Here is a 13,190-nt window from a genome sequence, read left to right on the forward strand (position 1 = left end):
ACCGTCTATCTTCTTCTATATGTTATTTTAGACCGGGCTCAGACGTATTGCCCGGCCGGTGAGATGTGACAGTCGTGGTTAGAGGACAGATGCTGTGATGGGCCCGGCAAGGTCAGGAAACACACAGCCGCCGGGGCCTGACTGACAGCTAGATGTGGAGTGTATCTACACCTGGTAAATTACTGAATCATGAAGGCCAGACATATGGAGTTGAGGATATGCCGGGGCGCACATACAGCACAGACACATACACACACCCACAGGCACACTCACGCACACACTCTACATCGAGTTGTACGCAATTCCCACTGATGTAAACCATACATTCTTCCTCGGAGCAAATAGAGCGATTACCGACAAAGCTCTGAGGCATTTTACCTCTTAAAAGACAACAGAGGAACTCCCTAACCAAATCAGGCCTTCTCCTCTGCTTGCCGTGTATCCATTATACAGCCCGTGCTGCTATAAATGGGCCTAGACACAGAGGTAAATGGAACAGAATGGTTTTGCTGCTGGAGAATTAAGAGCCGACTTTGATTATGAGTTATTGCAGATGGCAGCAAGTCAATAGAGTGAAATCGTAAAGTCCACATTTCTGCAAACCTGTGATTGTTATTGCCATGTTTTCCTCTATTTTCTGATAAAAATAGCAAATGGATATCTGTAGCTGCAGATGCCTTATCTCACTGAACCCAGGTATTGATCAGAAATCAGACCCTCCCATCCACTCCCAGCAGTCAAAGCACCCAGGTACCGGGCTTCCTCTTCCTTCTGAAACAATAGGAACGGGCATCGGTTCCCGGGTGGGGGGGGGGGGATGGCTGCAGTTGTTTAAATCGTAGGAATTAATCACCATGGCAACGGCAAGGCGAAGCGCAAAACGACACTGGAGACGGCTGCTATTAACCTGGAGGTATAGTGCCATCACATTGATTGTCAGGCCCCTATGCATTGATCTTCCCTGTAGCGTTGGGAGGCTGTCATTCAGAACCAGCCGTGTGTGTGTGTGTGTGTGTGTGTGTGCGCACTCTCGTTCAGCCCATCAATAGTCAGAGGTAATTCCATCCCCTGTCTGCTTCAGTAAAGCGTGCGATACTGTGACAGTGTCAGCTTTACCTCCACACATCCCCTCACCGTCCTACTTAGAGCGGCATGGCCGACGGCTGAATCGGCTGCTAGCAGGTGGCAGAGATACAGAGCTCCCTGCCTGCCTACCAGCTCAAAATGAAATGAGTTCCTGACGTTTTTTTGTTTTTTTTCTCTTTTTCTTTTCTTTCTCTGCTTCCCTTCCCTCCCTCATCCCCATCCTACCTTTTGCCCTTGAGGGTGAGAGGGGTGGCGAATTGGCAGAGCTGCTGTCTCGCTGAGAGAGAGAGAGAAAAAAAAAAAAAAAGCGGAGAGAGGAAGAAAAAGGTGAGGCGAGGGGGAAGGAAAGATGGAAGCGAGCGAACTTGGTGGCGGCCCGGGTTTTTTTTTTTTTTTTTTTTTTTTTTTTTTTTTTTTTTTTGACGCGAAGGTCATTAGCGCGGCAGCCCAGAGTCCGGCTTCCGCTCCGTCTAATTGAAAAGTGCCGGTGGGCGCGGGGTCGTCACGCTGGGGGCGAAAATTAAGGCCCGCGGACCGGCGCTGTCTGCGCGCGCGGCTGTTTGGCCGGGTGCCTGAGTCAAACTTTTTACCCAAGACCGGGGAAGAGGTGTGGGAGGAGTGGGAGGGGAGGCCGGAGGTGAGAGGCAGCAAGGCAGCAAGGCAGGAAGGCAGGAAGGCAGGAAGGCAGAGTCATAGTGGGCCAGCGCTAAGGAAAGCTGGAGTTCACAGGATATGATTTGTGCAGTGCAGGTGACAGTGAAAATAGCTGCAGACACACACACACACAAACATAGACACACACACGCATATAAACAAGCACACAGGCCTACAGACATACATGTGCATTACTAGTGAGGACATTCATTCCCTAAGCCCTAACCTCAACCTGAAACCTGGATTGGATTCCCGAATGTGCACATTAATATTAATATATAAAGGTAAGGTAACATGGATTACCTTTACTGACCAAATTAGAAGCTGTTTTCTATGCTGTTTGGAATTGAATGGGAGTGAATGAATCCGAGAGGTATGGCAAAAATTATTTAAAATATCTTTAATTGTGGCACACACATGTAAATACTGCCACAATTAACATTAAAGACATGGAAAATGTAAAAAATCAGCAAAAACATACTGGAATTGTGCTTTAACCCTACAACCAAATCCTAACCCTAAACTAACCGGAACATTAACCCTAACCTAAACTTAATCCTAATTCTGACCTTAACCCAAACCAAATCCTAGTCCTAACCTAGCCACTTAGAAGAAGAGAGGAATGACAATGAATGAATGTCCTCACTTTGGAGGATTTTCCTCATCTCTCTATCCTTGTGAGGACATTTGATCGTTGTGAGGACTGAAGTAGAAGAACGCACACACACACACACACACACACAAGACCACACCAACCTCTGTGTGTCCCCAGACACCGTAGTCTCGCCTAATGGTCTCTAAGAGGGGCCATCTTCCTAGGACTTGACCCCGTTTTCCCCTCACCTATTACTGTAGTTTCGCAGCCTGCAGACTCATCCTCTCTTTATGCCCAGTCATCAGGACAGGAAATGAGGCAGAGTGACCTTCCTTAACACGGTGTCCAGACTTCCACAGAGTGCTATTAACATGCCTCAGTGAGAAAATGACAGGGAGGCAAATGGGATTGCACTGTTGCCATGGAACTTTTCCCGTGCCATATTGTACTTATTCATTATGATTGACAGAGAGAAGTGTAGTTGCAAAAGTTTAAAGCTTTTTCTTTCATGATGACAAGGACATTTTGTTCTGATATTAAATGTTTTATTGTAATCTGAAGCACTATAAAACCTTTTCTTTATCGTGCATATTCACTTATAGACATATAGCTGCAGAAATGGCAGTTGTTGCAGTGTGTTGTTGCAGCAGAATAAAAAAGGAGCTATGATGCAGGTAGAGCTAATCCAGAGCTGACTGTCAGAATTTGTCTTTTATTACGACATAGTTACACCATCTGTACGAGTTTATGCCCATGGATGTAATGGAGGGGAAACCCACATAAACTCAGTGTACATACCTTTTTTATTTATCCATCTTTTTAGGCCGACATGAATCTTTATGATCTAAATTCACAGTATACATCAGTAGCATCAAACTGCTATAAGTTATATGAGGATGATGTCTTTTATGGAAAAGAAAGCATATTTAAAGGCAAAGGCAAAATGTAGTTATATAACATGTTTCATACACAAGGCAAATTGTCCTCCACTTACAGCACAAAAAACACATAATTGGTCTAGTAAAATGGGAAAGAAAGAAAGATGAAAATAGGTAAGAATGATGAAAAAAAGAAGTTTTATCGTACTCCAGTATAGAAACAAACCTCTATATGTATGATTTACTGCATTTCAACATAGGAATTATCCTCTATGCCTATACAACTTATCAATCAATTAAGGCTTATATGGAAATAATATAGATTTTTAGTGTCTATTTGCCTTATGATGAACAGTGACTGGAGGTCATAGTTCACCACTACATCACTCCTTGTACCCATGTATAGTATAGCACATGCATGTATATCCACACAGCAGTTTGACACACACTATCTCCTTCATGCTTTGTCTCAGCAAACTGGCTCATGTCGTCTCTTGGAATATAGCTGTCATTTGAAAGCGCATATGCCAAAGTGTATGTAAACTTTACAACAAGTTGATAATAAGTTCATTTTCCAACTTTGCTTGTTTGAACTTCTCTTCCCTGCTCGGGTAGTTGCACAAGTCGATGACTTCTTTGATAGCTGCTTCTTGCCTCGAGTTGCGCCCGAATCAAACAAGCAATGCGGTGTGTATCTGTGTCTTTGGTGTGGGTGTACGGCGCGCACCTTGTTAGCGCTCCTCCTGGGTGTTAGCTAACTGTTAGCTGGTGTCTGCGTGAAAAGGTTGAGGTGTTTTGAAATGACACTCCCCGAGAATGGCATTTAAAGGCTAAATAACAGGCTTGGACGGGGAGGGAGGCGCCTCCTCGCAGCGCTGTTAATGGGCTGACCTCTCGGATATGAAAACCTTTTAGCCGCATCATGGTAATGTATGCCAGAGGGATGGTCAGTGCGGTTTGAAGACGTGCATGAGATCTGTAGAACATCAACTTCGCTAGCTTTGATGCCATCTCGGCTGGATTAATCGCTTCCATGCACCGTATGTTATTACTACCCAAATGTCAAGATATTTTTGCATACACGTGTTTCATTTAAGCTGTCATCGAATACGTTTTCCAAGCAATACAATGGTCACAGTTCAACTGCCTTGCATTTTTGTCACTATGTGGCAATAGGGACCTTCGTGACAACACTCCCCGGCCCAGGACCCAGACTAAAAACAGTTATGACTGGCTGCTGAATGCTCGGTTCCTGGGTCCATGGGAACCGGTGATTAACGCCACATGTCTGCGTAGGTCTCAGCGTTCCGTGTCCCCACTTACATCCTAGACATCCGAGCCTGGCCCAGACATATTCCGTTTCTGCGCGGAAATGAGATGCTGTCGTCGAGCCAATCAGCTAAATGTTCCGATCAATGCCATTGACGAGGGGAATCCCGTGCGGAACGTGGCGGACCGCTGTTAGAAAATGGCACTAGTGTCCCCTGGTGAGCATAAGGCTTTGGTTTCCGCTAGTGTGTACTTAAGGTGATTACCTGCTGCAATCCATGTATGGCTCCGATAGCCATAGCAGCATGGATCAACTAATGATCCCTCCTCCAGTCGGATCAATAGGCCAAAGTGTCAGAGAGGGAGGGAGGGAGGAGAAGGCAACGACAGAAGCAGAGGAGAGAGAGGGGAAAGAAAGCGAGCGGGAGCGCGTGACGGACAGAGATGGAGGAAAGAATGTACGAGAGAGAAGATGGAGTGGGGCTATTAGCGTGACCTCTCACCCCTCGGCTCAATGTTTCAATGCTCGACGCCGGGCGAGAGGACGGAGGGAGGAAGAGAGCCAGGAGAGTGGAGCTGGGCTCCGCGCGGACGGATGCGGCCAGGTGGCCTCTCCAGCCAGAGAGCTCATCTGTCTCTGTCTTCCCCCTCTGCCAGAGGGAGGGAGGAACATCTCTGCTCTAATATCGCGGAATGGCTTCCACACAGTGAGTGCGGCCGGCCAGAGGGGCGTGTGCGGCTCTGCAGCAAACCTCAACTGTGTAGACGGATAGATTGTTGCTCTCAGTGGGAAGTTCATTCCTTTCAAATGAGAGAATCTGTTACAGATGGCTGTTGCGTTGCGTTGTGGTGCCGCATGCGTTGGATTTATTCTACTTATGTGTTGATAATGCGTGTATAAACTAAAACAAATGTTGTTTTTGCCTCATTTCTTGCAGGCTCTCCATGCTTTTTTCATCATGAAAACAGAGTCAGGAGTTGCCACGAGAGTTTCTTTTGTAACATTACAATTGATGACCACGATAATCAGTTTCATCTTAATACGTTTCAGCTGTGAGATTCTTGCACAGAAGTATGCACACGGTTGTTAGGGTGGACAGATGTTTAGCCTTGACAACACACATCGCCAACCCCACCCAACAACCTGTATTTGTTGTTACTGGGGTGGACTGTAACGGCGGTAGCTGAGGTGGGGGATAGTGTGTGTCTGGTTCTGTGTGTGTGTGTGTGTGTGTGGGCGGGTGTGTCAGCATGACTCATGGGTATCAGTGACAGGGCATCTCTAATTACAATATGACAAAGGCCACAGTGGCACAGTTATGTTGCCAGAACGTTCTTTGGAGAATTGCTTAGCCCATGGATCATAAGCGTAAATCAGAAGCTATCTAACAGTTGGCATAACAAACACCCCCTTTGTGTAAGACCCGGCGTCTGTGAGCCATTAATCATAACGGGAGGGATATTTACTCCCATGTGACCGCGTGTACATGTCCCCAAGATATGTGTGTGACTGCTGATTCATTTGTGACAGCATCGTGACATTATTGATGCTTTGTTTCCCGGGCCGGGGCGAATGAAAAGGCTCCAGTGTGTTTTGGACGGCGGAGGTCACAGGCTGAGTTACAGCGTTTTGATTTTGGCCAAGATAGCGGTTCTGGGGTTTGGTCAAAACAATAATTGCATTCACAGTATTCAGGTTTGGATGCTTGTAGCTATATTTTCAGCTAATTTGCAGTTCACTTAGGTTATTGCATTGCATGTCATTTCAGCCGTACAGATCTGTAGTGTCGATTTTCAGTACAGTATCTATATATTGTATAGTATCATAACAGGTTAAGACTAAGGTTAGAGAAGTGGGTTTGGGACTGGATTATCATCGGTGTGAATCCTTTGATTGGATACTATATACTATACTGGGCAGATGTCAATAAAAAAACATTTGCAGCAGAATAATTGTGAAGTAGGATGGTGCCTCACACTGAAATGCAGGCAGCCAATAATCTCAGATGACCTTCCCTGAGTAAAATTCACATGTAAACAAAAGGGGACACAACTCACGCACATGAAAGCAGAACGCTAACAAGCCGGTGAGAAGATATTCCCTCATTATTTCATCAGCACTTGTTAGAGTCGAGTATCGTCACTCCATAATGAACAGCCGTGACTTTCAACTGCCTGCGCCCTTGAGCTTTGACACCAGCTAATGGTTCTAGCTCACATACGTGCACACCTACTACACACACACGCACACACGCACACACTGGGTGATTTGCAGCACCTAGAACCACGGCGGCAGATCTCGACACAGGAAGGGAGGCGTCACTTCCACTAGTGTCACGTGCGGCTCCTTTCCCGCCCCGGCGGCTCCGACCGTGCGAGGAGCTGGTAAAAGACGATGGTGGCAAATGAGCGTGTGAGCAGCCTCATCTACACCTCATTATACTGAGGCAAAAACACCACTCGCGGTGCTGAAACGTCTCCCCTCTCTCCTACTTGGTGCCGTTTCTTCTTCCGCCCATATCCCTCTGTTTGAGTCTGAATCACCCCTGCCCTTTGCCATTTGTCTTTCTCAGCCTAATTTAGTAAATCAAAGGACAATTTAACACGCGAACATTACCGTTCTAACTAGCCGTTTCCTTCTAGTCTGCTCTCGTCGGCCTCGGTCTTGCTCCGTTTATTGTCTCCATTGTCGTCACCGCGGAGCTGTAATTATCGGAGTGGGCTTGCCGTATGCTGCAACAGGTACTGGGGAGGGGTGCGGGGGAAGAGGGGGGTCGGGCTGCGATTTCCCTATCATGCTAATTATGCCGGCGGCTACAGAAAAGCCTGCGCTGCAGTTTCTCTAATTATTTTCACCTTTCAAAGCGTCCGCGTGGCCCCGACTATACCTGTCCACTGGCCATTTATCGCTCTGTGTGTGTGTGTGTGTCCTTTGGCCACTTAGCAGAGGGAAGCAGAATGTCGTTAACAACTCTTCATCTGGAGTGCCGGCCACTTGTGTCAAGAGGTCCTGAGTGGAAATGTTTCATAAAGCTTGGCGAAGGGAAGCTTGGCGTGTTTCTAATTAAAACTGTGTTCCCTGCATGGAAAAGCGCGCCGCAGAGATGAGGGAGTGTACACAAGGTGATTATAGGTTACATGTTGTCTTTAAGTGCGCATATATTACATGTTTGTGTATGCAAATAAAAGTTCATCCGCGCGTGTGTTTGCCACACACACTAACCCTCTTCCAGAGGTATTTTGAAGGACACAGCACTTCCCGCTCTATTAGCATGTCTGTTCCAGCTACTGTAGTGAAATCCTCAATGCCGGTGATGCAACCCAGAGGTAACTCCACCTAACAACTGAGGGGAAGCGAGGGGTGGTGTGAGGACGAGCCCCTGTGGACACACATCCACGAGCAACTTGTTATTGACACTGCAGCACTTTGCAAAACCGACGGCGGGCCAGGCACCGAAGACAGACGAGGGAAGTGTCGACTTTGGGAAGGAGAACTGTTTCACTGAGTTGCAGAACCGACTCTATAGGGGGAGTGCAGGGACTCCGAGGACAGATCTGAACTTGGGTACGCAACACACAGTACAGTGCATACTGTAGAGGAAAAGGAAAGTGCTATTTTGGATTAATAATGGATTATTTTATCCACATCTTGGAAAATCATCAGTGTATTCGAAGATTGTAATGAACGATTATTTTTGAGGATTCTGTAGATCCTGGTCTCCACGTACACAATATCGATACCTATACAAACCTATACAAATATTGACTATACAAACAAGATCAAACCATCTCAGTATACTGCCTAGGCATCAGTGCCTGGTCCGATTGCGATTGCGCTTCTCAGACCTCACCATCATTACTCCACCCCTGCTGATGTACAGTACAGGGGAGATTCAATTACCTGTGGTTCTCCGTCCAGCTGCCCGAGTGAGGAATGGCCTTCATTTCACCTGTATAGAGTTGGCAGCCGTCTTAACTACTGTAGATGAGGAGGTTATAGACAAAGGGATGAGCTTACCAAAATGATCAATGAACAGATACCTAAGTACTTCGTTTAAAGGCAGGCTTTTGGGAAAGTTAGCCAAACACGGGGCAGCATAGGAAAAATGGAGAGGGGTTCAGGTAGTAAGTATCATCCCAAATTAACATTTTACTTCATTAAGATGCATCTTTTAAAAAGTTGGCATAGCTGAAACATATTATTGGCTGGTTGCATAGTAAACTAAATTCCTGGAGATATTTTCTTAATAATGAAGGGACCAATAACATTGTATGTACATGTATGTGGGTTATTCTCTAAGGATACACTATGGTATATTTGGGTTAGTGAGCTTGAAATTGGGTAAAAGAGCAAGCATGCTCAGTCAACTTTCCCTGGATAAATAAATGAAAAAATGTCTATGTATTATGAAGCAGCCTTACTTTTGACTGTAAAGATGTTGTACTCAGACTTGGCTTAGTGGACTTATGGTTCATAATCTTTGGATATGTGGGACATTGCACGCTCCTGGTGTCCAGATGGATACTATGAACAGCTTCCTCGCTCTTATAGAGAGAAATTATTTCCATTAGACAGGTGCCATGCCTTTCAATTCAAAGTATCCTCCGTTTTCCAGTCTATGTAACACACTTGTCATCTAAAGGCTTAAATCACATCTCAAGCCTTCTATTTCGACATGTATCCACACGAGGTAAAATAAATCACTCTTTTGTCACATGCCACTGATACGACTCCGCCGCCTATATGACAAATAACCCAGAAAATGCGCCTCATCACTGCACTGATTGGTGCTCCGATTCTCTCCCGTAATATGCATTTATCATTCGTCGGGCCCCGGCGAAATGAAATGCCTCTCAGATTCAAGTTGGGAGCCTGCCAGGGTAAATATTGTTGTCGGCTGCTAGTGATTACACACAATTGTTCCTAAGCTGCTAAATTTGCAAAATGGTTCTGAGAAAAGCGCCCTCGCTAAAGCACATAGGAAGTCGAGGATTTCTGAAATCCTTCGCCTAATGGTAAGCATGTGTGTAGGTTGGACTCAGCTGACTTTTCGAGCACACCTAGGGATTGTCAGTCTTGACTTTGATTCACGTTCTCTGCCTGCGTATATCCGCACTTTAAATCATGCATTTGCCCATTTGCGAACGCGCACACGACTCTGTCTCAACTTCTGTATTATAATGCCACTTCCCATGCCGTCGGACAACCTCTCTGCCGTCCTTGGCGCTGAGTGCCAGCCGCGGCGGCAGATTCCCCCATTGACTTTGACTCCCGAGGAGGAGCAAAGGAGCGTTTCAAAAGGAGTCCTCAGCGGGGAGGGTCAGCCGGGACGGAATACAGATCAGGGGAGAGCTCTCCCTTCGCTCGGCTCTCTCTTTCCCTCACATCCCCGCTTTGTCCTTGGCGGAGAGCGAAGGAGAATGGATAAAACGACTCTGGTCTAGAACTTTGGCTGCGTTAAAGCGGAGCTGAGAGACCGAAGTCTGGGTAGTGGATGTTGGCTCATTTTGTGTCTCGCCCTGCATAATTTAATGTCTTGTCCTGTCCGTTTCTTTGTCTTGTCCTGTATAATGTGTCCTATACCATTAGGTGGTATCATTATTTATATGATTTCAAAAAAAGAAAAAAAAAATGCCTCCTCCTTGGTGTTTTGAGACACACCAGTGTAGAGTTCATGTAATAGTGTGGTGGGAAACAGTGGTTGATGTTAGCTATATTATTGATTAATTTGATCTGCCTCTCCCTGACCTTCCTAACCCTGTGGTTATGAGTGTGTCTGTGTAGGTGTGTGTGTGTGTGTGTGTGTGTGTGTGATCAGACAGTGTTGATTGGATTTCACCGAAACCTGGGGGAATGATGCATTTCACCATTGTATTTTGGCATTTTCAAAACAACACTACATTGTTCATTTGTGTGTTCATCCATGTGTTACACACACATCTCAGACATCACTGATCAAATTTTGACAACATGATGTATCTTACCACTGCGCTCTAGTATTTTCAAAATTACACTAATTGGCCCAAGGGCTACAATTACAGGTCAAAACACAGTGACCAATTTGTTACTGATTTGCTTACTGATTGGAAAATGACGTAGGAGCACTACTTGTGTATGAAATGTGCTATACAAATGAAGTTTGACTTAACTCATCTCCTTCCCCTCGCTCCCTCCCTCCCCCTCCCCCCCCCACAGGTAACTACCAGCTCTCTCCAACTGTGAACATGCCCCAGGACGACATCGTGATGATCGAAGACGATAGGCCGCCCCTACTTCCCGCCCACCTCTCCGACCAATCGTCCTCCAGTTCCCACGACGACATGGGCTTTGTGGGGGAGAACCCGGTGCAGTGGGTCCACGAGCTTCCCGGTCAGAACGAATGGTGAGCAACGGCGAGTTTGTTGAAATATTGATAACTTGATGGACTTCAGACAGGTCCTCTGTAGAAAAAACAGGGTGGCTTGTGTATTGTTGGTCGAATGTGCATGATGCTTAAATTGGATAGTGTGTGTGTGTGGTTGGGTGTGTGTGTTTGTATGTGAGGGTTCCCACCGGTCATGGAATTCCTGGAATATCATGGAATTTTGAGAGGTATTTCCCAGACAGTGAAAGTCAGGGAATTTGATAAATCCCCCGAGAAAGTCACACATTTCCAACTTGTTTCACACATTTATTGCATCATGTGATGGTTTTCAGCCCAACTGTAGTGGAAACCAGACTGTCCTCTTTAGAAAAACAACATTAACAAACCAGGAAGGATTGACATTTTTTAGGTCATGGACGTTCTCTGACTTAGTCATGGAAAGTCATGGAAAAATCATGGAATTTTACACCAGGGCCACAATGGTAACCCTGGTATGTGCGTACATGCATGTGTTTGTGTAACACCATGTGGTTGTGTATGTGTTAGTGTGTGTGTGTATGTGTGCACATGGCAAGACACCATGTTGTTCTGTGTGCACACGTGCGGGGGGTGTGTATGTGTGTGTGTGTGTGCATGTTTGTGTGTGACACTGTGTGCATGTGTATGTGTTATATCATGCAGTTATGTGTGCGCCTCTCTGAGTGTGTGTGTATGCGTGCCTCTGTGAGAGTGTGTGTGTGTGTGTGTGTGTGTTTAATAATGGATGATCCAGCAGCAGTATGTCAGACTGTGAGTAAAAAGCTCTCTGGGGCTCAGGCCCTCCACTCTACCGCCACCCCTCCAACCCCACCCACCCATGGGATTTCAACGCCCCACTCAGTCCAGGCTGCAGCGGCCTCATAATAAAACATGAAGCCGGGGCTCATCATCCTTGTCAGAGGGCTGAGTCTCTTTAGGGAGCCGACCGGTTAAGCAGAAGAACCCCAAAAGACCACGGGGGGAAAAAAAGAAGAGAGATTTCAGCACTGCAGCAAAGCTCTTTCATTTCAAGAAATTTATTTATTTCCTTGTTGTTTCAAAAGCTTCTTTTTCTAGACGGAAGTTATACATCAAGCCTTTAAGTGGTTTGCACTTTACTTCTAAAGAGTTAGTTATGGTTCTTCCTGCATGATTACAGTGTTCAGGTACAGGAAGTACATCGACAAACCGTCCAATCACGTCCTCATTCTTGTCTGAATGACAAAGTCAATGATGGTAGTTTTGTTCGGCTAAAAGCAGGTTGTCTCCAACACTCACATTGATTTTCTATTTATAACCTCAGAGTTTTTTTTTTTTATATATATATAAAGATTTTTGTTCTCTCTCTCTTACAATTGGCTGGTTGAGGTCACATGGAACATGACATGCTATTGGACAGAAATGCAACATAATAACAGACTTGAAGGTTGACTGCCATGAATGGAGATGCCTGGTTGATTTATTTCTTTTTTTAGTCCTTCTCTTTCTTTCTCCCTGGAGACTCTCTCTCTCTCTCCCTCTCTCTCGCTCTCTCTCTCTCTCTCTCGTTTATTATGAATGAGTAGATTTGCTCGGCATGCCTGTTGTTCATGTGATGTCAGAGGTTTGTCATAGTGGATTAGGTCCACAGCATATGCTGTTGCAGCACTCAAACCCCCTCAAATGCTCCCCATACATACATACACACACACACACACACACACACACATACACACACACACACACGCACGTGCATGAGGCGTGCGCACGGAGCAGAAGTACGCTCTATACCACTGCCTAGGGTTATTGTGAATTATTCATGTCTCAGAAGTCCTACACTTACATTTACACACACACACACACGCACACACACACACACACACACACACACACACACATCAGGCACACATTCTCTCTCACCCAAATGCTCACAGCTGCTCAAATGCGCCAAGTGTGTATCCTCATTTTGACTTATACTGTTTCTCAATTTCCTTTTCAAGTACCACCACCGCCCCACTACACACACACACACACACACACACACAGAGCGTTAACAGGCATGCTGAGACAGTAGGGGATGTGGGTCAGCCGGGCTCCAGTGTATTGGAACTGTTACTTTTTAATTAAGCTCTTGCAGCAGTGCAGCCGGGGCCCTGTACTTATTGAATATGTATCGCGCGGAGCTGTGGAAGTCTCACCTCTGGCCCGCAGTATTATGCATGCCTCCCTCCTCGCGGGAGGCGGCGGGCCGAGGCGGCGGGCCGAGGCGGCGGCCGCACACCTACAGCGCACAAGGCAAGGCCGGCCGGCTCGTGAAGTCATTGTGATTCAGCTTCTCCTCTCTCT

The 13,190-nt window shown here is 46.2% G+C and overlaps 1 protein-coding gene across 1 annotated transcript in view; it reads left to right on the plus strand.

Moving 5' to 3' along the window:
• LOC139667295 (partitioning defective 3 homolog) overlaps nt 1–13,190 on the plus strand; it is a gene marked incomplete at its 5' end in the record, with an annotated part of 77,635 nt that overhangs the window by 15,338 nt on the left and 49,107 nt on the right. Inside the window, one exon of the mRNA XM_071546744.1 lies at nt 10,679–10,865. Coding sequence (XP_071402845.1) covers nt 10,679–10,865 — 187 coding nt within the window. The remainder of the gene's footprint in view (nt 1–10,678; nt 10,866–13,190) is intronic.

This window comes from Centroberyx affinis, unplaced genomic scaffold (assembly GCF_046629955.1).
Source record: "Centroberyx affinis isolate AG114_WGS23_722 - 3 ecotype Tasmania unplaced genomic scaffold, CSIRO-AGI_Caff_v1 ptg005428l_1, whole genome shotgun sequence".
NCBI classification, from domain to species: Eukaryota; Metazoa; Chordata; class Actinopteri; order Beryciformes; family Berycidae; genus Centroberyx; species Centroberyx affinis.